The 24,891-nt window shown below is 42.2% G+C and overlaps 1 protein-coding gene across 1 annotated transcript in view; it reads left to right on the top strand.

The window, feature by feature from the left end:
- The first annotated feature begins 2,091 nt into the window (after nucleotides 1-2,091).
- Nucleotides 2,092-24,891, top strand: part of OSMR (oncostatin M receptor) — a 36,570-nt gene continuing 13,770 nt past the window's right edge. The window contains exons 1-10 of the mRNA XM_063295733.1: nucleotides 2,092-2,308; nucleotides 6,087-6,206; nucleotides 8,924-9,002; nucleotides 10,941-11,110; nucleotides 12,777-12,930; nucleotides 14,491-14,760; nucleotides 17,156-17,294; nucleotides 17,973-18,127; nucleotides 19,336-19,478; nucleotides 23,066-23,234. Coding sequence (XP_063151803.1) covers nucleotides 8,933-9,002; nucleotides 10,941-11,110; nucleotides 12,777-12,930; nucleotides 14,491-14,760; nucleotides 17,156-17,294; nucleotides 17,973-18,127; nucleotides 19,336-19,478; nucleotides 23,066-23,234 — 1,270 coding nt within the window. The 5' untranslated portion in view covers nucleotides 2,092-2,308; nucleotides 6,087-6,206; nucleotides 8,924-8,932. The remainder of the gene's footprint in view (nucleotides 2,309-6,086; nucleotides 6,207-8,923; nucleotides 9,003-10,940; nucleotides 11,111-12,776; nucleotides 12,931-14,490; nucleotides 14,761-17,155; nucleotides 17,295-17,972; nucleotides 18,128-19,335; nucleotides 19,479-23,065; nucleotides 23,235-24,891) is intronic.

The following is a 24,891-nucleotide window of genomic DNA, read 5'->3' as shown; positions in this document are numbered from 1 at the left end:
GTTCCAAGCATGTCCCCCACCCCTCCAGTCCCTGAGCATTGTTTTCCAGAGCCATCCTGCTGTTCATAGTGGGAGAATCTGGTTATTTCATCTGGGGTTGCAGCTGATCCCCAAGGCCCCCAGCACAGCTGACATCCATGGCGAAGTAGCATAGCAGAGGAGACGTACCACTGCTCCACATGCCCTTCCTAGAATTTTCTGCGGTTCTTTGGGTTAGTTTAGAGCACTGTTTTTAGCACGGTTTCAGAGCAGTGCTAAACCAGTGTTTAGCATGAAAGTTTGACAGATCCTGGGGTGGAGATGGCAGTTACAGCTGTTAAGTCTGAAGGTGGTCTGCACAAGACAAGCGCCCTTGCAGTCAACTGTTATACCTCTTTTAAACAAGGGATCAGGTTGTTGTTGTTTTCTTTTTGAAAGAGTGCTAAAATGACAAAGCAGCCAGAACATAAGTTTAGCATTCTCTCAGTCAGTCTTGACTCCAGGGGACTGCCTGGACAAGCCCCTGCAGTTTTCTTGGCAAGGTTTTTCAGAAGTGGTTTCCCATTGCCTCCTTCCTAGGGCTGAGAAAGGAACTGGTTCATGATCACTCAGCTGGCTTCGTGCCTAAAGTGGAACTCTATCTTCCAGCTTCTCAACTGGTGCCTCAACCACTACACCAAACTGGCTCTCTCCTATCCTGCCTTAGGGAAAGTGATGGACACCTGTTTTACCATCTGCTCAGTGGGAGAGGAAAAACCCTGAGGAACCCACCCACCACTTTCCTTAAAACTGTAAGGACAATTCCACTTGCCAACCTTGGTACTAAGGCAGAATACTGGGTTAGGAAGCCATGGCAGAAAAATTTTAGGCTGGCATACTTTTTAGCTGCTTAAGGACTCCTGAATTGCACATCATTGGGATCACTTGGCTGAGCCCAGTGGAGAATTTCTCTGGGACCCATATTGTTGGCAGAGTGCTAGGAAAGCATTTGGCCCAGGAGAGATCAGAAAAGTCACACACCAGGCATTTCTATAAAAATAATTTATTTACAGAAAGCAAAACATATTTAAAGGCTGTTTGCTGAGAGGGGAGATTTCTCTCAGCTGCCTACTCTCTGCAAGCCTACACAGAAGGGAAACTGAAACTAAAACAAGTTCAGGCAAGCTCCTCACTTAGGCAATGCAACCATTAACACGTGAAAAGGGGACAATTAAATTCAACCACTTCACCCCCAAAATGATTAGTTACCATAGTAACCTTAATCTGTAGTAGAAAACATATTAACACATATGGAGTTCTGGTTTTGGTATTTGAAATAAGTCAAATGGCTCCCTTTGGGGCAGCCAATTAGGTAGCACAATAATTAAGTCAGTATTTTAGCCTTTCCCCACCAGCCAGCTCCAGTTTGGTGCAATACTGACTTCAGTGGACAGAAAGCAACAGGAGGGGAAAAACTGGCATTGGGAAGCAGAACCAACGCTTTTACTCATTTATTCAACGTCTTGAGCCGCCTAATCGAAAGCCCATTTATTAGGGCCCCTGACCACAGGTACGGTTTTGTAAGAGGATTTAGGAGCTCAGGCGAAAGGTTATTTCAAAGATTCGGAAGAAACCGAGAAAAATGAAACGCTAAGATGCGCTGGAGGGAGAAACACCGGAAGCTTCTCTTAAAAGTGATAAAACTCAACTCCGTCACCAAACTTGGCCGCGCACGAGCGAAAGCCCTTGCAGATCTGCAGCGGCTGCCCAGGCCAGCCTTTCGGCGGAACCCCCGCCGGCCTCCCGGGCTGCGGAGGCTCTGCGCGGAGCCCGGGACGAGCCCGGCCGAGGGTGGCATCCAGGAAAGCGGAGGAAGGCGAGCTTTCGCAACTGCACTTCCTCCGCGGTTTCTGCAGAACTCCAGAGGGTTTACTTTACACACGAGGGGGGTGGGGTGGGGTGGGGTGGGGTGGGGTGGGGGGACGCCGACACGCGAAGCTCCACGTGACTCATCCCCACGACATTCCCGAGAAAGTCATCGGACCGCGGGCGGCTGGAAGGGCAGTTGCTACAGTTTTGCCCCAACTTCGGCCCTTCCACGAGAATCGCCTCCCTTCCCACCCCTCTTCCTCTTCCCCCAGTTATTTTCCTCTTTTCTTGGAAAGCCATTTCCAATTAAGGGTGGAGAACCGAGAGGTGCCAGACAGAAGTCGGAATTCTATGCGATTTGGCGTTTCTCCGACGTGTGTCCCCAGAGTAGCGTGGAGACGGAGCAGCGCGAGGCAGCGAGGGTCTCCTCCCCTTCCCGCTCCTCTCGGGAGCATCTTAGCGCCAGCCGCCGACTGAGGACGTGAGTACTTGAGGTCTGAATCGGCCTCTTTTTCCTCCCGCAATTTTTCTTTTTGATGGGTGGCCGGGTTTCCCTTCTCTGGCGTGACTCGCGTGTCTTTGGCGGCGGGGTAGCAATGTGGTCGCTCAGTCCCTTGCCGCGGAGAGACGCTGCTGGGGAGAGAGCGAGCAGCCTCACCCGTTGGCCTGAAGACTGCTGAAGGCTGGCTAAACGTTGTTGGGTTTTAATTTTAGGAGCAGGTTTATCAGGTATAACGTTGAGCTCTTTTCTGAAGTTTTGTTTAGCATAACCGAAATTGGAAGGGGAGTCGTTTTATGCCTTGTTTTGGAGAATCTTGGACTGTTTCTCGACCTCGGCAACTTTAAGATGTGTGGAGTTCAACTATCTGTCTCCAGTTAGTGCAAAATAATGATCAGGCAGCTTCTTATAAACCATTTCCTGAATAGGAATAGTTTCCCAAGAGTTATTTCTTCACCCGCTAAATGTATGCATTATCATTAGTGCAGTCTCTTTTTCCTCCGCACGGACTTTATTGTGTTTTCTACCCCTGGCACCCTGCCATCCTATTTTGGTTCCTTTTTCCTGCCATCTGGCCTTTTTTTCCCCCCATGCTAGCAACTTTTGAGGAAAACAGTTATCCATAGCAACAATCACAATTTCTCAGATAAGGGTAAATAAGGACAAGAGAAAAGGGAAGAACAAGAAAATGCAGGGTCTAAAATAGGAGATCATATAGAGGGATATTTGCAAGAATTTACACACAGAAGTGACAGGGACATGGTATGCTGCTGTTTGAATTTTTTTTCTTATGAATTGTTGCGAGTTGAAGTCCCAATTTATTGTTTGAATTTTAAGCTTCTGTTCAATCTTGCTGATTTTGCCAATTTTGGAGGGGGGGGGGAGAAGTGGTTGTCAGCTGCTGAACTACCTAGAAAGGACTTCTGTTTTCATTTTGAATGTTTTCCGTTTCACTTAGAAACCTGTTTCTCATCTTGGCAGGGGGGATTCTTCCCGCAGCTCTATTCAACCTTGTCAGGATGGCAGAAATGTAGCAAAGCATCCCCAGAGAAGCTGGTGACATCTTTGGAGAGGTGGACTTAGATTGGCAAAAAGTGGTAGGAAACAAATTGAATACCCAGAATCACAGTTTTGAGCAACAGACTCAGTGTTAAATAAATGAATAAATAAATAAACTTGTAATATCTTTAAATTTGAATTTTTTATTTGAATTTAGTTTCTTATATATAAAGTAGAGTGTATTATAAGGCATTTGAGCCTTAAACAGAGATCATCCTGTTTCAAAGCAATCTTATTAGACATAACCCTGTGACTCATGATTAGATTTTTTGATAGAGATTAGAAAAGGACATAATATACGTGTGTGTGTGTGTGTGTGTGTGTGTGTGTGTGTTGCAGAACAATCATGAAGAATCCTGCTGCGGTTAGCTTCTCTATGTAGGTGGACAGAGTGGGCATCTTAGGTGGACAGAGTGGGCATTTGGACACGTTCTTGTATTTTAGCGATGAGCCCATTCATGTGTGCCAATTCACACAGTGCTTAACTGTGTAGAAGTTCTTAGCCTTGTTTCTGGATCTCAGGTAGCTTCAGATGTGCCTGAATGATAGCATATTTATCACAACAGACAGGGAAATTGTGTAATATTGGAAAACCACAACGTTTATATCTTTGGTAGAAGTGAACATTACTGGATGAGGGGGTCGGAAGAGAGATGTTTCTTCTAGATTTGTCTGCACATCTTTTCACCTGTGGCCTCTGAAGATTGATAAAATAAAATGCAATAGAAATCTTAAATTAAAAAACACACACCTATTTTGTAATTTTTTATCCCCCCAAAACATGAAAAGTTGTTATTCGTTAGTCGCTTCCGACTCTTCGTGACTTCATGGACCAGCCCACTCCAGAGCTTCCTGTTGGTCGTCAACACCCCCAGCTCCCCCAGGGACGAATCTGTCACCTCTAGAATATCATCTATGCATCTTGCCCTTGGTCAGCCCCTCTTCCTTTTGCCCTCCACTCTCCCTAGCATCAGCATCTTCTCCAGGGTGTCCTGTCTTCTCATTATGTGGCCAAAGTATTTCAGTTTTGCCTTTAGTATCATTCCCTCCAGTGAGCAGTCTGGCTTGATTTCCTGGAGGATGGACTGGTTTGATCTTCTTGCAGTCCAAGGCACTCTCAGAATCTTCCTCCAACACCACAGTTCAAAAGCATCGATCTTCCTTCGCTCAGCCTTCCTTATGGTCCAGCTCTTGCAGCCATATGTTACTATGGGGAACACCATTGCTTTAACTATGCGGGCCTTTGTTGTCAGTGTGATGTCTCTGCTCTTAACTCATGAAAAGTTATGCTACTGAATTTTGGCAGTGCCATCTAGGGGTGTTCCAGGGGTTCAATTGTTGTTATTTAGATTTTATCCTGCCTATCCTATCCAACGCATTTCCATGGCTATGGTGGAACCTGGACCTCCCTTCTCCTAATCTACCAGGGCCAGCAGAGCTAATGGCCAGCCTCATGCAGCCTTATTTTAAAAGAATGAAGTGCTTTAAGAAATCTTCTCATTCCTATCTTCGCTACCGACCCGATGAGACCCACATAGTGGACTCAGAGGCAATTTCATTCCATTCACACTGATCTTAGTTCAACCCTCTAATCAAGCCTTCCCTGATCAGAGATCCTCTGCGATATTGCAGTTCTCATAATTCTCAGGCAACATAGTCTGACTGGAAGTCCTAAGCACTGTATTCCCGAACTCCTGTTTCTGATCCCTGGCAGGACAGCAACAGAATGGAGGGAGACTTCTGGATTAGGAAGTTCTGAAGTCTCCATTACATCAGCTGCCACCAAGCCAGACTATATTCAGCAGAAGAACCAATAGTTGAAGTTAACAATTTCAAATAACTGGGTTTAAGTGCTTCATTAACGAGGAACACTGTTGCATTGTTGTTGTGAGGTGCATTTAATTTCTTGTATTTTCATTTCTTTTCCTGGAATGCTAAGTGAGCAGTGAGATTAAACTAAGCCCAAATGAAGTAAAGAAAAATTATGTTGAGCCATAATCAGGAGCAGCTCTATTGGCATGCAGAATGGGTGAATTCTTGAATCTTTGATCAGACTATCCATCATAGATTCGGCATCTGCTTCAGTAATGAAGCAACACAGCAGATTTTCAGATCTGTTGAAGAAACTAATTTCTGTCCAGGGCTTATATGTGACACTGGCCCTCCAATATATTTTTCTTTGTGGTGCTGTGTGTGCACCACAGACCACAGAGGTAAAGGGTGGAAGTTGGTAAGTAGGACTGAAAAATACTTTTTAAGCAATTACTTTTTAAAAAATTACAATTAAAAATGTCCAAAATCTCAAGAACTCTTAGATGAGAAAGCAGAGAACTGGCACTTGACTACCACTTAACTTTTTAAATAATGATCACAACATAATAAACATTTTGGGCAGCAATAAACTATCTAGGGCTGTCAAGCATTGCTGGCCTCCGCTTTTTATTCTTAATTACTGGGAATAACCTTTTTCTCAGTTAAAGTTTTCAAACTGGTTCTTCTCTGTGGAAAAAAAAAGTGCATTTGTCTTCCCTTAGCCTCCTACCTACAGTTAGCTCTGCTTCCTTTCTACCCCACCTTCTTCCTCTGGTTTCCCTTCCTGACATAAATGTTTCTTATTTTTCTTGTTGATATATGCAGGGCCACTAGGCAGGGTACAGTGTCCCTGTTCTTTGTGTTTCTTATTTGTGTTTTACTTTTCCAGCAACAGCTTTGGAATGTCTGAGGGTTCAAGGGCTCTGTGAGCCAGAATCACAAAAGGACAACCTGTAAACCCCAAGCTGAGAAAGTCATCATTTCAGGTCTCATATTATCTCAGGAATTGGTAAATATTTGTGCTCTGTTCTCTTGTAATTTTCTCATTTTCTTCTCCACTGGGCCAAGGGCATGTCTATACATTCTAAGTTTGCTCCCTTGCAACTACATCTCAAATGCCATCCCCCCTGTTGTCTTGGACTGGGTTCACACATTTGTTTAACCATAGCTTATTGAATAAACTTGGTTAGAGGGGGTTGTACAATGTGCTGTTGCAAAACCAAGCAAACCAAGTTTCAGTTTATGCAATGTGGGAGCCCAGAATTTCCCCATTTACTTTGTATGGGTTTCTGAGTTTGTGTGCAGGTGTGTGTGATTGAGTCAGTCTAGGTTTAATCAGTTTCTCCATTCTGTATTCTTTGGATTGAGGAGTCTTAATCTGTGTTTAAGGAGTACTGCTAATACCTGAGCTTCTCTCTGGATAAGTCACATAGGCTTGAATTCTCTTTGTAGCTACCCCAAATCTCTTGTGATACAGCATCTACTGAATTGAGGAGATTTACCCCTTTGTTATCTTGCAAAGGTTGGAATAAGGTGGTATGTCTACCAACATTCAAACTTGCAAAAAGGACCCATCCCTTTGGTGAAATCGCACCACCATTGAGTGGTGTGATTTCACTCTTACTTTGTCCCCCGGGGGGATGAGAGGCTGTGTCACTAAGCTTTCCTGGCTTCAATAGTCTAGGGCAGTGTTTCTCAACCTTAGCAACTTTAAGATATATGGACTTCAACTCCCAGAATTGAAGCACAGCCAGCATGCTGGATGGGTAATTCTGGGAGTTGAAGTCCAGACATCTTCAAGTTGCCGAGGTTGAGATACACTGGTCTGGTGTCACCCAAAAGATTGACAGATTTCTGATAGCATGAGAAAGTCCATGGATTAGACATTGGTGCCTCAAGGGCAGGACTTTGGGCAGGCCCAAATGGGAGGAAGGCCCAAATGGCTTATCAGGTTTGAAATAAATGAAGCAATACGTATGGCCATTTAAAGAGAAGAAGTTCATCTATAATCCCATTAGGAGCTTAGCCAGTAATGTTCTATTTGCAACCTTGGGTGCAGCCTGCTTCATTAAGTAAGGAACATCATTTTTCTCTCTTGTGAGCTGAATTTAGATACTTCGTTTTAGATCACATTATGCTTACTCAAGAGCTAAAATCTTGGGTAAAGTCTTATCAACAACTGTTATATCCACCATTATCATTACTGCTGATAATGTGGCTTTCAGTTTACTTGCTGCATTTCCTTTCCTTCTGACCTTAGTTATTTGCTATATTTTCCTCTTACTCAACAGTATGTGTACATTTTAATAGCAGATGATGCTTCATGAATCCAGTGAACTGGAGTGCAGTGCACCAAACCTGAAGCCTTAAGAAGCCAGCTGGGGGCCTTTCTATTTTAAATGAAATGTGATGACTAAAAAGCTCGTATTAGGTTAAAGGACTTATTTGGAATTGTCCCTTTGAAAAAAATTCTGCACAATACTCCAGTCAAAAAAACTCAGTTTCATTATGTAGTTCCCATGGATTTTGATGGATTGTACCCCCAAAGTGTTCAGGTACCATCAGAGGTTTCCACAGGGAGGGTCAGAAAAGTCAAGATGGAAGCCTAATAAGGCAGTCAAAGCTCCACCCACTTTTTACATATGTTGAGACACACATAAAAAAGGATGTGGCTTTGATGCATGGCTGTGGCTGCTATCTTGACATTTTTGACCCCTGTCCCATGGATGTCCCTGGGTAACATGTATAAAGTGGGGGTGGGTAACTCATCCCTCATGCTGCAGCCCTCAGTAAACCTCTAGATCACACTGCTAAATTCTAGCAGCACAAAAAGAAAATTTTATAGCACCAGTGACTTTTGTTTTGCTCCTTCACAAGGAAAATAAGTGCTTAATGCATTTGTTTTCTTCAACCCTAGCTCAAATCTCATTAAAAAAAAAAAGAAACATGAGACCAGAAATGGCAGTTCTGTCTCCTCCAGTGACATCATAGCATTGCCATCATGCTCCTAAGAGAAGAAGTTGTTCCCCAGTTCATGTAGATCAAATATGTGTGTGAGATACACGCGCACGGATGGATGGAGTGAGTGTGTGTATGTGTGTTTGTGTAGTGGTTAAGGCATCAGGCTAGAAACTGGGAGACACCTAGTCCCACCTTCAGCATGAAGTCAGCTGGGTGATCTTGCGCCAGTCACACTCACTCAGTCCTAGGAAGGAGGCAATGGCAAACCACTTCTGAAAGCTTGCCAAGAAAATTGCAGGGACTTATCCAGGCAGTCACCAGGAGTCAGCACTGATTTGAAGGTGCACACACACACATATGTGTGACTTATGACAGGTCCTCACACTTATGGCCATTGCAGCATCCCTGCGGTTATATGATCAAAATTTGGGGACTTGGCAACCAGCATATATTTACGACAATTGCAGCATCCCAGGGTCACATGATCGCCATTTGAGACCTTCCCAAGCAAAGTCAATGGGAGAAGCTGGATTCACTTAATGATTGCGGCAAAAAAGGTTGTAAAATTGGATGCAACTCGCTTAACAACCGCATTGCTTAACGACAGAAGTTCTGGTCCCAATTGAGGACTACCTGTAGAATCCACCAACTGCTTTAATGTGTGTTTATTTTATGATGCATGAAAATAAGTTTGAGATTGCTGAAGAACTGGACAACGCAATTGAACAAAAAGAACTGTATTACGTTGTTGCTTGTATCTTTCAGGGGTAACTGATGGACCACTTGATATTTCACAGGACACTTCTCTGCGTAGCACTATGTTTTGGTCTGTTTCACAATCAAGGTAGAGATGTGAATGCATATATAGCAGTGTTCTGAAGGGAGCTACTAAATTCCTGGACCTTTTAAAAGAATTGTAAAAGAATTGAGTTGAAAGGCTATGCTCAAATTAAGCAGTTTTATAGCAAATGACAAAGCATTCCCAGTGCAAAACAAATAAGGCTTGTCACTCAGTTAAAGAAGTCATACTGCAGTTGATCCTATGTATAACTCAAAGACTGATGATATATGCATTATTCTGGATGGGTAAATTTTACACGATTGGGGTGGGAATGGGAGAAGACATCCACCCTCAAGTCTAGGGTGGGTTAAATCCTTCAGTGTTGCAGGTTCAGTGTGATCATTCCTGACAGTAGGGAGTCTGATACAAATTGGGACCCTGGTTTTGGAGTAGGCTTTCTATGCTGGGAGCACAGTTGGCTGCCAGGGAGTAAATTAGGGAGCTATCAATATGCCACAGACCAGAGATAAGCAAGTTTTGGTTCTATCACAGCTAGATGAAGTAATGCAGTCTTTGAAAAAGTCCTTTCACAATGTCTCTGAGAATAGATTATAGTCATCCAGTTGACACTGTACAGATTAAGACCAGTAAAGTATTGATCAGGCAACAGATCAAGTCCAGTAAACTATTGATTGGATGACAAATCCAAATGAAAAACCAGAGACAAGGTGAAATTAAATCAAAAGTCCCAAACACAGCAAAGCAAGATGTTCACAGGCAAGGGCTGAGTTTTAGAGAAGTCGTTCTCAACACTGTTCAGTGGGAGGGGACATAATGCATAAGCTATGTGTAAACACCTCTGCCTATGATTAAGTGGCTGAACTTCTAAGTTACTGTCAGGGTGCAGGCAAAGGTTCTTGTGAACTTGCTTGGTCTCTCAAAACCAAAATGGGGTCACTGGCTCCATGTCAGCCCTATAAAGTAGACCAGACAAAGAAACAGACCCCATGCAGACCTGAAGCTACTTCTATTAGAATGGAATTTTGCAAGTCTGAATGTACTTCCTTTTCTCTCTCTCTTATCTTCATGAGAATTGGGGAGCGAGTGCTTCTGAGGGTTTTTGCAAACCATGTTCTTGGCCTGGGCTCAAGTTTTGTTTATCTGCTTGTTGCCTTGGTTGTAGATCTTCCCTCTGTCCTTCAAGGCCATCCCCTTTATTCACTACGCTCCAGTACTGCTGGATTGATGCTTCCGGCTCTACTTGCTCTTCTTCCTCTGAAGACACATCCCCTAGAATTTTCTCCCATTCAGAGTAGTAGTGTGGGACCCAGATCTAGATCAGGTCTGAAGGAGAGGGCAGTGGATTCAAGTTCCCCTACCCTATATGAAGGTGCCATGTCCAAGACTGTTCTGTCATCTACAGGGCCCTTGTAGCAGGACCTTCTCAATGATGGTGCCTCTCTTATGGAACAGCTTGCTCTCAGATGTAAGAACTACCTCCTCCCCAATGAATTTCTGTGAAGAAGTAAAAAAGGTGGATCTGGGGGAAATTGTTTGGGAGACGATAAGTGTTGGTATTTTCCCATGTTGGTCAGTGCCATCATAATGCATCCTGTTAAGACTTGTTTATAATCTTTTTTTCCCTGTGTATATCACTCTGAGCCATTGAGGGAGAGGGAGGGAGGGGGAGAGAGAAAAAAAGAAAGACCAGAATCCCAATCTGAATCAGACTCATGACCCCCACTTCCAAATTGTTGGCTCTTAATTAAAGAGCATATTGATTAAACTTAACATGTAAATTGAGCCTTCAGATTATAAGGAAGATACTATGCAAAAGCAAATGGGATTATTTCTGTATAAATGTTACAACGTGTAACTACTTCATAGATTTGTATGTCTTAGATCAGTGTTGCTAAGTCCATTGCTGCGGTTGAGAAACACTGTCTTAGATTACTCATTATTGTTCTACTGTTCTACAGTATTTTTTTTTTTACCCCTCAGGCAACCAGGTGTTTGAACCAACAAACCTTAGGATTTACCCAAATAATTCTGTTCAGCAACTGTTACTGGAATGGGATGTTAATGATTACTCTGAAGCATATAATTCCGAAATAAAAATTATTTTTAACATTCAAATCCGTTTAAAAGAAGAAGATAGGATTATTTTGAATGTAAGTGTCATTCTGAAAATGGCAATGTGAATTTATATCATCTTCCTGTTGAACCCAGTCTTTGGTGGAAATAAGTTTTCAAACTCAAGTTAAATCCAAACTAGATGCATAGATGTCAGATCTGGGGGGTGGGGGGTTATCTGCTTGCTCCTTAAGAAGCTTTAACTTTCTTTTTTCTTTTTAAATAGAAAGTTCTAGAAGCTGAAACATGAGGCAAAATAGGGAGTTGCTATTCTGCTCATTTTATGAGAAATGCCTGTTCCTGTATTTCAGTAGTTTTATCTAATGTATAAACAGCATTACAGGTAGTCCTCATTTAGCAATTGCCTCATTAACAACCATTCGCAGTTATGACAGTGATGAAAAACTAACTTTACAGCCAGTCCTCGCATTTACGACCTTCACCAGTCTGTAAAGCAAAGGAAAGCTGAAGAAAGATCATAAGCCCAGTTGCAGTTTAGTGACCACTTCACTTAATGACCAAGTTGCCAGTTCCAATTGTGATTGCTAAACAAGGACTATCTGTAGCAATATTCTGCCTGGAGAATTATGCCCTGATTAATTTTTCACAGAATGGGATACCACTTTTTAAAAATAAAATGACTCTCCTGGAGGGAAGTCATTGTTGCCCCCTTAAAAACAATTTGGAATTCCAGATTCTTGATGTAAGTGTGATTGGAGAGGTAGGAGCAAGTTTTTATTTTCTTTTTAGAGTAGTGCAGTTTTAAAGGCTGGAAAACGATCATGCCATTGCGTGCAAAATAAAATCTACTGTTGTTACACTGATGTGGCAAGAAATGAGATAGCATCAGGAGTCTGTGAATTACGTTAGCTTTGCAAGATAGTGCAGTGTTGTTACGCTTAACTTGATGGGAGAGGAAGCAGAGGGGCTATCACAGTTGACTTACAGAGTCTTCTGATACTTTTAAGGGAACTGTCTTGGGAGTGGGAAGAAGTTGCAGTTGATTGTAAAACAGTGCAAAGGATTAAGGGCTGGAGAGATTTGTGAAGTATAAATATACATTCTCAAACAAAGCTGCATGTGCGGCGTTGTTGCGACAGCCAAAACCTAGTTTAAGATGGAAGTTATATTTCAAGCAATAGCACTGTCAAAGAAGGAGGAATCTGAGGCATAGCTCTGCTTCGTATTTTGTAGTCAGCATCGTAACTGAAATGGTTCTGAATTTCCACTTTATTTATTCATTTACCAGATTTATCTGCCACCCAAGCCAGAGTCAATGGCCATTCCAGTCCATAGAATGCCACCTCAGAAATCCAAGTTTATAGTCATAAAATTCATGACAACTGAGACTATCATAAAAAAGATTGCAGACCCTTATACCTCAAATGCTCAGTAAGCCTTGACTAACTTCTGAAGACCACAGGAAGGTAGACATCCTGATGAAGGGGTTAGCTGTTATTTAAGGCTGGAGCAGTCATACTGAGACTTATTTTGGATATTACCCCCTAACCTCTGGCAGGGTTCTTCAGGATACCTTGTCCTCTCACAGGTACAGGCTAGGCTGCCTCTGCTTGGGGAAGAGAATCTGGCAAATAACCAGACCTTGCTTTTTTGCAGAAGCAGTGATATCAAAAGACCCAAAGTCTATTGTCTCATTGGTTTGGGTTCCTTTTTAAATTAGCTTTCCTTATGGTGCACTTTTAGGTGAATCATACAACAGTTCTCAATAAATCAAGACAACATTACCAACAGAGGTTGTTCTCCGATGTACCCTTGGAGTGTGAAACTCATGAAGCCAGAATAAGGAGCAAAGTGACTAAAATTTGGAGTAACTGGAGTGATTGGAGGGCAGCAAATGGTAAAGTCCTATTACCAGTGGAAAGCATGATGTACTGCATTGGGCAGCTTTGCCAACCTATCATTTTCCAGATATGTTGAATCTCTGTTCCTAGAACGGTAACTTCTTGTCTTCTGTTCCTCTTCACAGTTCCCTAACAAATAATTCCTTACCTTGTTATTAGGACAGGGACTTAGTCTGTGTAGGTTGGCAGTGAGCAACCTGAGGCTCAAGGCTGGCTATGCCCCTCTCCCCCCACTAAAGCTTGAGCCTCTGAAGGTTGGAAGTGCCCCCTGAGAACAAAAAACATTTTAATAAACTGGAGCAGTCCTTGAAAAATTTGTTTTCTCCTTGGAGATTTTCTTCAGAGGTATTTGCCAGTAGTCTATGCTTAAAGGTAAGGTAGATGAATAGGTAGCCTCACTTAACTGATTTAATAAGTCAGCTACACAGAGCATAGGTTAACTGTCAAATTTGGTAGCCTGGTTGAGATGTCTGAGGTCTGTACAAAATCTTATCCCTCTGTTAGGATTAAGGACCAAAGCTATAGGTGAGGACCACTACACAGCATGAACATTCAATAACATCTAACCGTGGAACGTTTGGCACTTCCTTTTCCAGAATGTCTTTTGAAATGTGATGTTCTACTTCAATGTTTTTGCAGTAAATCAACTGTGTGGTCTATCAGTGTAGTAGTAATTGGTCTGTTAATTACACATATCTTTGAATTCTTCTAAAACTGTTTCTGGTGACATTTTGTGTTGAAGAGACAAGTTCAGATCTGTTTCTGAGTGCTCTGTGTGTGTGGCTCACAGAGAAATATACTCCTGCTCAGCCAAATCTTCTCTCAATCCATTTTCATAATAGGTTTACATGATGGTTTTTCCAACCCGTCCATCCCCACCCAAAGTCCCTTTTGTAGTGGGCGGATCCCATCTTCTGAAGCACAGTAGGTGGGCTGCCCACCTAGCATGCAGTCTGCAATCCTGACTAGGCTACAATAGCTGTGCTTTGGGTCATTCCGTGCATATTTCTTCAACGTGTTTTTCAGGGTCTGGTTAAGTCTCTCCCTCAGCCCATCTAGCTGGAGAAGGAACGGACTGGTTCTGATCCTAGACGTGCCCAAGTCTGCATATAAGTGCTTCAGTAGTGCAGACTGGAAGGTTGGGGCTTGATGTAGACCTTGTAGATGTAACAGCAGCTGTTAGACTGTGCAAGAGCCCCCCTTCCACCCCCAGTATAAACGGCTTAATAAGAAGCACAGCATAGCTAAGTCTGCAGTTGGAATCTTATTTCTGCTATGAACTCACTCGGCCATGCACAGCCGATTTGCCTCTCAGTGCAGTCTCCCAGTTTGTCATATGGAGGGGGGGGAAATGGCATGTATAGCAGCCTTCTTCAACCTGGTGCCCTCCAGATGTGCTGGGACCACAGTTGCCAGAATTCCAAGCCAAGGTTATGGCACTTTGCTCCAATAGAGGTCTTTCGTTTTTCTTCTGTGACTGAGATCTGAAGAACTCTTTGTATAATAAAATAATTAAATGAAGAAAATTAATTTTTTTTCTCTGTCGCTTTGTGCAGGCCCAGATGCTCTCAGTGGTGACAAAATTTACATCTTCCCTGAATACAAAGCAGTTGAACGAGGTTCCAATTTCACATTTTGCTGCATTGCAAAGAAAAATGAATATGTAACTAGTTTTTCAATTCACAACCACAGGGAAAATGTGTTGACAAAACAGCAACGGCTAATATTTACTAGAAATGTTACCTTTTCATTCCCCAGTCGCATTCAAGTCGCTTGTGGTTTTTCTAACACGCTTGATAACAATTCAACTTATCTCTACCTCACTAGTAAGCAGAAAATCTTCAGTGTTATTGCTTGTCACTGTGGGCAGCCTGGGCCCTTCCAAAGGCCCTTGGACTTCAGTGATTGGTAGTCCCAGCCAACATGGCCAGAGATCAGAGATTATGGGAGTTGTGATCTAGTTACATTAGGAGGATCCCAAGTTGCTCACTCTGCTGTAGAGAACAGGATTATTTTAACTAGAACAGTTGTTAATTTAATCTGAAAAGCTGTGTTTGTGATTATGCTGCTTTTCTGGAATCCTGAAAGATTTCATGCCCTAGAGTGTGGGTGGACCAAGGGCCATGCAAGCTCTGGAACATACAAAAATCTGGCTTTTGGTATCATAGAGACCTCTGCCTAGTTTTCTCACCTGCCAAAAGGAAGTGGGTCACTAATTTCCTCTTGCCGTTTTTGGCAGCAAATGTAATCTCGTTGCTTCCAACCACTTTATGATCTGATGGTCCAGATTACTAGTGTCCTGCAGCCAATAGCAGGTTGGAAGAAAGGTGAAGTTGCGTAGAAGTATTGCGTGTGCATGGAGGTTTGCAAATGCATGTGAATGGGTGATTGGATACTGAAGTGTAGCCCCATCCAGCTGTGGTTCTTGGAGCCAAAGGTTGCCTCCTGTATTCTGAAGGCCCTTTTTTCTCCCATTTCATCTGGACCACAAAATGCTGAGAGGGCCCATCTCCCGATATAAAATCAGAATTCACCCCAGACAAAGAGTAAGACATTGCCTCTTCCTGTTCTGTACAGAGGAACTCAGGGGGCTGGCAAATGAATAGTCTTCCCTTGCTATGGATGGCATAGGAGGCTAGTTTTGGAAGGGCTGGGAGGATCACAGTCCATGTGTGTTTCGTTCATCTCCTTCCTACAGCATCTGTCACAAGAAGTGATAGCCTCTGTTTGTCCAAAGTGCTGGTCTCCACATAGAAGCCATAATGGGGCATCTGCCTGCCTTTAAATTTAGGAAATCAATACTGGGATACTGCAGCTGTCATCTTTTTACATACAAAACCATGGCAGCTGCCATTTGGGACATGTACAGAATGGGGTGGCCGTCCTGTTCCGATTTTATCGCTTTTATGTAGCCTCCTTCCTTGTCCTTGAGTTGGGAATGACTGCTCATAACTATACTTGCCACTTGCTTGGCAACATTAGAGAAGTGGGTTGTCACTGCTGCCTTCTGAGAAGTTTTTTCTACTTCTCAGCCTAGTCCGCCCTCCTAGGAATTTCAGGTGATCTCCCATCCAATGCTAATCAGGGCCAAGCCTGTTAAGTTTGGGTGTCAGCCATGACTGGCTAGATGCTGCCAGCTGCAAATGGCCTTCCTTCTTGCTCTCCACAAATTAATGATAATTCTCTTACCTTCTCAGTGGGAAAAAGATTGCAAAGGCCAGAGAGAAAGGGGACATATAACCAAAGATGTTCTTGCTGTGGATTAGGAAATTAGTATCGGAACAGGACTTGGATCATTGAAGATGATCTTGGACATATGTAGCATTGGTTATAAGATACAAGTGTGTGACTTTCTTGAGTGAATATACAGGTAGTCCTCACTTAATGACCACAATTGGGTCCAGAATTTTGGTTGCTAAACAAAGCTGTCATTAAGTGAATCCAGCCCAATTTTATGACCTTTTTTGCAGCAGTCGTTAAGCGAACCATGTGATTATTAAGTGAATCACGTGGTTCCCCATTGATTTTGCTTGCCAGAAGCTGGCCAAAGGTTGAAAATGGTGATCACGTGATCACAGGATGTTGTGATGGTCATAAATGCAAACTGGTTGCCAAGTGCCCAGACCATGATCATGTGGCTGTGGGGATGCTGCAGCAGTCATAAGCATGAGGACTGGCCATAAGTCAGTTTTAAGTCTGAACCATCACTAAATGAATGGTTGTTAAATGAGGACTACCTGTAATCCAAGCAGGGAGACTTAAGTTCTGGCCCACTCTCAGAAGCTCAGAGGGTCACTTTGTACCAGTCACTTTCTTTCAGGCCAACCAACTTCCCAAGTTTTGGGTAAAAAGATGAGGAAGCACTATTTATGCTGCTCTGAATTCCTGAATGAACAGGCAGAATATAAATTTAATTAAAATAAATGAAATGCTTGGGTGAGCCAATTTCCCTTTCAGAATAAAGCAGGGGCAGGCAAGCCATGGAGCTCTATAATCTTTACCTGCCAATGGTCATTGGAGACATCCTTGAATAAAGATGACAGGACATCCAAAGGTGGAGTAGGGTTGAATGTCTATCCCCAACACTTGCATTGACCATCTTTCTGCTGGTGATAGGGATGGGGAAATATAAGCAATCAACTTAACTTGTTTTGAAAGTAGTTGTATACTTTCTGTATAAGTATAAGAAGGTAACATTTTAATCCAAACATGTTTTAATAGGGCAGCCTGATAAACCCCGAAATCTAAGCTGTGAAACTGAAGACATGATTAATATTACATGTACTTGGGATCCTGGAAATATGGAGTCGGACAATGATGTTAAGTCAGTGTGTCCAGCAAAGTTTATTTTGTCTGATACGTAAGTATTCTCAAAACAGTCTTGAAGTCAACTGAAAGCATAATATGAAGGAGCTTAGGGTAGTTGTCTCAGGATTTATGGGATATCTTTGAAAGGAATATTTGGAGATCTTAAAGACACTGATGCCAGGAGACAAAATTTGTCCTGGATAGAAGAGAGTGCTCATTATCAGAAAGTTAAGTTAGTTATTTGCATATTGAATGGAGGAAACCCTAGACATTTTACTCAAGGTTATTGTATGCCTATAGATATATTGACATTTATAGTGGCTTGGGGCAGAGAAAATATTAGGTATTTGCAAATCAGGAAAACCACCATTTGCAAATTGGGAAATAAACAGTTCTTACCCTCTTTGCTTCCAACATGAATTCCTCATTTCTTTTTCTTTCTTTTTTTTTGTTTAATCATGGTTTAGTTTTATATCTGCTCTGATGCTAACCATTACTCAAAACAGATTCCCTCTACAGTATTGCATTCAAAAGCAGGCCTTGAAGTCAACTGGCAAAACTCTAATTAGGGGAGAATCTGATTAGCGTAGGGAACTGTGGAATCAGAAATCATAATCAAGGGTGATAAATCTTGAACTTATAGATAAAGTTCAAAATTTCTCTAATACACTATTTTTAACTGTGAATAGAATACATATTGCCTTTTCTCCCCCCTGCTATTTCTTAAAAGCTCTTCTACAAAAACGTATTGCAGTTGCATTGCAGATTGCAAAAACAGCTGTTCATTCAAGATGGGCCACCAATCCATATACAATGTAAGCTTGATTTCCAAAAATTGCCTTGGGCAGAAACAAGAGTATCTTAGTTTTGATGTAAACTACAGAGGTAAGGGTTGATTTTCTTTATTAATTTTTATTTACATCCTACTGTCACAATCTAAAAGTATTATATGCTTTTGCATACTGCATCTGGATTCAAATGTCAAATAAAACATAATATATTGATTGGTTCTTGCTAATAGAATTGGCTGTCCCCCAAACAAAGTTCCAGACAGGTTGAAATTGCAGCAATCAGATATTTTTCTCCCTTCCTATTTCCTCACTGATAAATAAAGGCCGATCATCTCTCTGCCACTAAGAAAGGCAGAACAAAGGAGAACCTGGTAGAGAAACATGTCATTGACCCCATTCTCCTCCATCCTGATGACCTCCATTAGTTGTATGTGTAACACATCTGGAGAACACCAAGTTGGGGACGAGTCAACGATATCAGTGGTTTCCAGAAAGGGAGATGAGGATCAAAACAGGCAGGCACAGTGTTTTAATGAAGACCTGCCCCTTTTTCACAATGCAACATGTATACAGAAGGGGTGGGACTTGTGTTGTGGTGTTGTGCGCTGTGTCTTGCCTGATTTGACCCTGGCCCCTACAGATGCCCCTGCATGATTCAAGCAATTAGATCATTAGAGTTTCTAGTTTGTTAGGATGCTCCTGCTACTTTTCTCCTCCAGATTTACTTTAGGCTGCTATTGATCCAGTTTTGGGGGTTCCTTTATGCTGTTATAATGACAACAAAAGTAGGATTTGTTCTTGTTGCCTTTCACTCTTCATGGTAATTTGTCACACAGAAGGATCAAGTAACAACAATCACAACATGGACTGTAGGTTGGACTTGGTTAAGATTTGACACATGCCATTGAGCTCCTTCCTGCTAGGGAAATTATGATTACCCTCCTCATTTCTGTAGGAGGAGGAGGAGGAGACCTTTTTTGTGTCTTCCTTTTCCTGTCTCTGGGAAATGCAACCATTGTGTTGGGAAATTGGGCACTTCTCTGATGGGAATGAAAGGGAAGAGAAAACAACTCTGGAGCAAAAGCAAAATAAGCTGAAATGGAGAAGGTAGAAAAACACAATGCCTGGTAGATAGTTGTCACAATTTCTATGCCTGAAGATCTTTTTGAGTGCCATAACTGAGAAGGGAAGTCCAGGGAAGATAAAGCTTTTTTTTTTTTTGCTGCTTTTATGGTCCAAGGTATTGATTTACATTCTTCCAGAATCCTCATATACCTTCATTCTTCTTCTCTTTTCAACCAGTTCGTCCTGTAGTTCGTAGCAACCTATCAGTGGATGATCAAAATGCTACTTTCATGCAGTTATCATGGCGTGTAAAGCCAATAAACGGAAACCCATTGTTGTTATGCCAGATCCATGCTGCATATGCTGGTGGGAATAAGCAGGTGAGAAGCATCCATATCTAAATAAAGTAACATAAACCCTTCCCCCAATATGCTCCAGGAAGAAACAGTAAGAGGGATGTACCTTTCCAAGTAACTGCTGTATTGCCCCTCTGGCCATGATCAAAAAGCAATTCATCTATAATGGTTGATAACACTGTTCTAGACCAGCATTTCCCAACTTCGGCAACTTTAAGATGTGTGGAATTTCATGGACTAGACCAGCATTGCCCAACCTTGGCAACTTTAAGGTATGTGGACTTCAACTCCCAGAACTCCCCAGCTAGCATGCTGGCTGGGGAATTCTGGAAGTTGAAGTCCACACATCTTAAAAGTTGCTAAGGTTGAGAAACACTGGTCTAGACCATGAAGACAAATGCCACAGTGTCAGAGGGTGAGAAAGGGACAGGAACTGTGTTCTTCTGCCAGCTAAAGTAACGCATAGAGTTACAGTGCAAATAAAGTAAGTGATCTGGGCTTATTTTAATATGTTGCGGTCTTAGTGTAACAATTGAATATACATTTTTGTACAGAGTTTCTTGCAGTTGATTGTCTCAGTTTCTTCCTTACCTACAGTACACAGTTGCTAGAGGTACTCACTACTTTTTTATGTTACAGTAATGCCTTTAGATTCACTTTCACTTTCCCGCTCCTAGCCTTTTCCAAACTGAAGAAAAGAGAAAAATAACTCTTTTTCCTGAGCTACTTCTTCCTTGGGTCACATTGCTTCATACTGTAACTCCTGGTCTATCTTTTCCAGTGTAGCAGACCTTTTACCAGCCAGTCTGCTTCATAGATCCCAGTTCTGCTTGCTCCTGCTAGGTCTTCAGTCACACATTCCTCCTCCCTCCAGGGATCCTCTGTCCAGTTGTGTTTCTTCAGCAACTTCAGCATCCTGCTCCTTGATACACATACGCTACCCCCGTTCCTCAGAGCAACACTTAGCACAAACACAACCCCGCCCCATTAGAAATCTTGCAATAGAAGACGGAGGTGGTTCCTCACAGGTGTTTTAATTCAAGAACCTTCTAGCTGTCTATGTGACACTTGTCATGCAGTTGCCAAACAGACAAAACTCTAACTCTTGGGACAAACTACAACCCAGACTCAGTCATGGCACAGTTCATCCTGCCATAAACAATTAAAACCCAAATAGTGGGTTATATCCAGTGGTGTCCTTCTCTTGTCATTGTTTATTTGTTCAGTCGCTTCCGACTCTTCGTGACTTCATGAACCAGCCCATGCCAGAGCTTCCTGTTGGTTGTTGCTACCCCCAGCAGCCCCAAGGTTGAGTCCGTCACCTCTAGAATATCATCCATCCACCTTGCCCTTGGTCGGCCCCTCTTCCTTTTGCCCTCCACTCTCCCTAGCATCAGCATCTTCTCCAGGGTGTCCTGTCTTCACATTATGTGGCCAAAGTATTTCAGTTTTGCCTTTAATATCATTCCCTCCAGTGAGCAGTCTGGCTTTATTTCCTGGAGGATGGACTGGTTTGATCTTCTTGCAGTCCAAGGCACTCTCAGAATTTTCCTCCAACACCACAGTTCCAAAGCATTGATCTTCCTTCTCTCAGCCTTCCTTATGGTCCAGCTCTTGCAGCCATATGTTACTACGGGGAACATCATTGCTTTAACTATGTGGACCTTTGTTGTCAGTGTGATGTCTCTGCTCTTGACCATTTGATTGAGATTTGTCATTGCTCTCCTCTCAAGAATTAAACGTCTTCTGATTTCCTGGCTGCAAACAGCATCTGCAGTAATCTTCGCACCTAGAAATACAAAGTCTGCCACTGCCTCTACATTTTCTCCCTCTATTTGCCAGTTATCAATCAAGCTGGTTGCCATAATCATGTTTTTTTTGAGGTCTAGCTGCAAGCCAGCTTTTGCACTTTCTTCTTTCACCTTCATCATGAGGATCCTCAGTTCCTCCTCGATTTCGGCCATCAAAGTGGTATCATCTGCATATCTGAGATTTGTTCTGTGTACAAGTTGAATAGCTAGGGTGAGAGTATACAACCCTGCCGTACTCCTTTCCCAATCTTAAACCAGTCTATTGTTCCATGGTCTGTTCTCACCATTGCTACTTGGTCATTATACAGAACTTGCCATAATTTGTTATGGTCCACACAGTCAAAGGTTTAGAATAGTCAATAAAACAGAAATAGATGTTTTTCTGAAACTCCCTCGCTTTTGCCATTATCCAGCGGATATTGGCAATTTGGTCCCGAGTTCCTCTACCTTTTCTAAACCCAGCTTGTACATCTGGCAATTCTCGCTCCATGAATTGCTGAAGTCTGCCTTGCAGGATCTTGAGCATTGCCTTACTGGCATGTGAAATGAGTACCACTGTTCGATAGTTTGAACATTCTTTAGTGTTTCCCTTTTTTGGTATGGGGATATAAGTTGATTTTTTCCAATCTGATGGCCATTCTTGTGTTTTCCAAATTTGCTGGCATATAGCATGTATTACCTTGACAGCATCATCTTGCAAGATTTTGAACAGTTCAGCTGGGATGCCACCGTCTCCTGCTGCCTTGTTATTAGCAATGCTTCTTAAGGCCCATTCAACCTCACTCTTCAGGATGTCTGGCTCTAGCTCACTGACCACACCGTCAAAGCTATCCCCGATATTGTTATCCTTCCTATACAGGCCTTCTGTATATTCTTGCCACCTTTTCTTGATCTCTTCTTCTTCTGTTAGGTTCTTGCCATCTTTGTTTTTGATCATACCCATTTTGGCCTGGAATTTACCTCCGATATTTCTAATTTCTCTTAGTGACCCAGAAATTGGGTGGATCAAATGTTACCTTGTCTGCAGGGCCCCCATATCTATTCCAAAGAATGAGAGGAACCCTTTGGACAAACACTGGGATCCTTTCAGGGAAACAGGGTCTTGGAGAGAAATGGGAACAGCACAAATTTTACTCAAGGTGATTAAAAGAGCAATTTCTGGAGAGCACTGGTTGGCATTTCTCATTTTTTCTTCATCCACTTCCCTTTCTGCAATGCAATCCCAGCCTCCTTTGCTGCACTAAGGGGAATTCTAGTGGGGAAGTGGTAGCCAACAGGGGCAAACAGATGGGAGTTGCATTGGAATCCAGCTCTCTTCCTCCCTATTACGAAAGGAACTGAGACTTGTTTCTTCTTGAATGGTTTTAGGAGGTGGTATTATTCCTTTTTATATTTTGATTATGTCTTATGCTTTTCCATCTTTTTGTGAGTTTAAGTGGATTGGAAAGGTGGGTAGGAATCAAAAATGTAACTAAAATAATTAAAATGGTAACCATTCCTTCAAATCAAATCCAGCTCTTGGTGGCTTCATGGATATGTCTGTGTAGGTTTCTTGGAAGCAATAAAGATGTGGGTTTGCCGTTGCTGCCTTCCAAGATATGTTGTGTTGTTTAAATTTTCCAGTCTAGCCTACAGTTCTGGATATTCAGATCTGATCCTGCTTAGTTTTTTGGGGATCAAAGTTGCTTAGATGCTGCCATCTGCTGTAGGTGTGAAATGTGCAGTTAGATTTCGGAAACAAAGATTTATCCAGGGAAGGATAGTTGGCCTCTTAACAGGTTCACTCTTTATGTTTTGCAGTACAGTATCACAGTGCAGTCCAATCCAGATTTCCATCCTCACATCAAACTGGGTGGATTGCAGCCTTACACAAGCTATACATTAAAAGTACGCTGTGCTACAGCTGTCGATCCCTTCTGGAAATGGAGTGAATGGAGCCAGAGTATACTTGCCAAGACTCCTGAATCTGGTGAGCATTCTGAGGTGGAAGAGAAGTTTAAGGGAAATGGAGCCTTGAATTCTGTAGTCTTCTCTGCCTGGTGCCCTCCGAGTACTTGGGCTACAATTTCTATTATCTCCAGCTGGCATAGCTATGGGATGAAAGCGTGCAGACCAATACCTTTGACAGGCACTAAGTTTAAATATCAAGGTATAGATATTCAGGAAGTAATTTAATCAAAACCATTTTTCTTCTGTATTCAGAAGAAAGGAAAGTTTATCCTCATTAGAATGCCATATATCCACTCAATTAAATTCAGACATGTAATCTTGCAAAATATTACAGATCTGAGTGGTGGAGTGTTATGATCTTAAAAAAAGGACTAATATTTCATTCAAATCACCTTCAACTAGTATATGGTTGATTAACCTAGTAAGCAGGTGATGAAAATAATCGTGTATTTGTTCTGGAGAATCTCAAGCTGGACTGCATAAATTCAGGAATTCTAGATACTGGCCACTCAATCTAGCATATATTGAAAAGGATCCTTCTGCATCTGATATTTCTTCTTCAACAATCAGCTTATAAAATCTGCATGTTAAAAACACAAACGCCTTGCACGTTTGCAAATACTACTGACATAAGCCTCTATGATGAGCAGTGGTCAGATTTTATGCAAGTATTTCTGCAACTCTTATACACAAATGAATAACCTAATCAGGTGATCATTATTGTTGATATGACACAAACCTGTGGGGAGGTTTAGTGGAAGGACTTTATCCTGATTAACCTTTTAAGATATATGAATCTTTCAGAAAGGGCCTTTTAGAGAAGAATTACGCACAGTGCATGTAAAATGGGGTGGGGCTTCAATCACACAGTCATGACTGCCATCTTGACCACCTCCTCCCATGGACACTCCTGGGAGCTACTGTAATGGATAATAAAGAGGTGTTGTGCTTACCTGAGGTCCAAAGCAATTCTTTCACACCATTTTCAAAATGTCCGTAGCCCTCATACAGATTAACCCACAAATGGGTAATTGAGAACCAGAGATAAAGAACTTCAACAGCCCTGGATACAGGTAAGTATAATGCTGAACATGAGGGGGTGGGGAATTAGACTTCTACCTTCAATAGGAGTTGAAAGATGTAAGATACTGCTTACGGTTGGTTATGAAATTATCTCTGTGTGCCACTTGATAATTTTAAAACAAAAATGGCCACACTGATGAAAAGCTTAAGATCCTTATTGAGTTTTCTCAATATTGACCACATTATTGAAAATAGAGATGCCAATATCATAATGCTCTTTTATAACTCAATGGTGCAACTGCATGATTTATGGTGTACAAAATTATGCATGGTGTGGTAAAGTGAACTATTTTCCCCTTCCCAAAATACCAGAAACAGCAGCAACCCAATGAAATTGAATCCTGGAAGAATCAGGACAGACAAAAGGAAATATTTTTGAACAGAATGCATAATCAAACTTTGCAATTTGCTACTACGAGATGTGGTGCTGGCTACCAGCTTCACTGGCTTCAAAAAGGGGTTGGAACAATTTATGGAAGTCATGGGGATCAATGGTCATTAGCCTTGATGGCAATGTGACTGTCTCTGGAGGCCATTTGCTAGAAGACTAGTGGGCTCGCTTGTTCAGTTGATCATTGTGAGAACAGATTGCT

The sequence above is a fragment of the Candoia aspera genome, chromosome 2 (genome assembly GCF_035149785.1).
Source record: "Candoia aspera isolate rCanAsp1 chromosome 2, rCanAsp1.hap2, whole genome shotgun sequence".
Classification (NCBI taxonomy): Eukaryota; Metazoa; Chordata; class Lepidosauria; order Squamata; family Boidae; genus Candoia; species Candoia aspera.
Note: the sequence above shows the minus strand (reverse complement) of the source record. Positions and strands in the feature narration are given on the sequence as shown.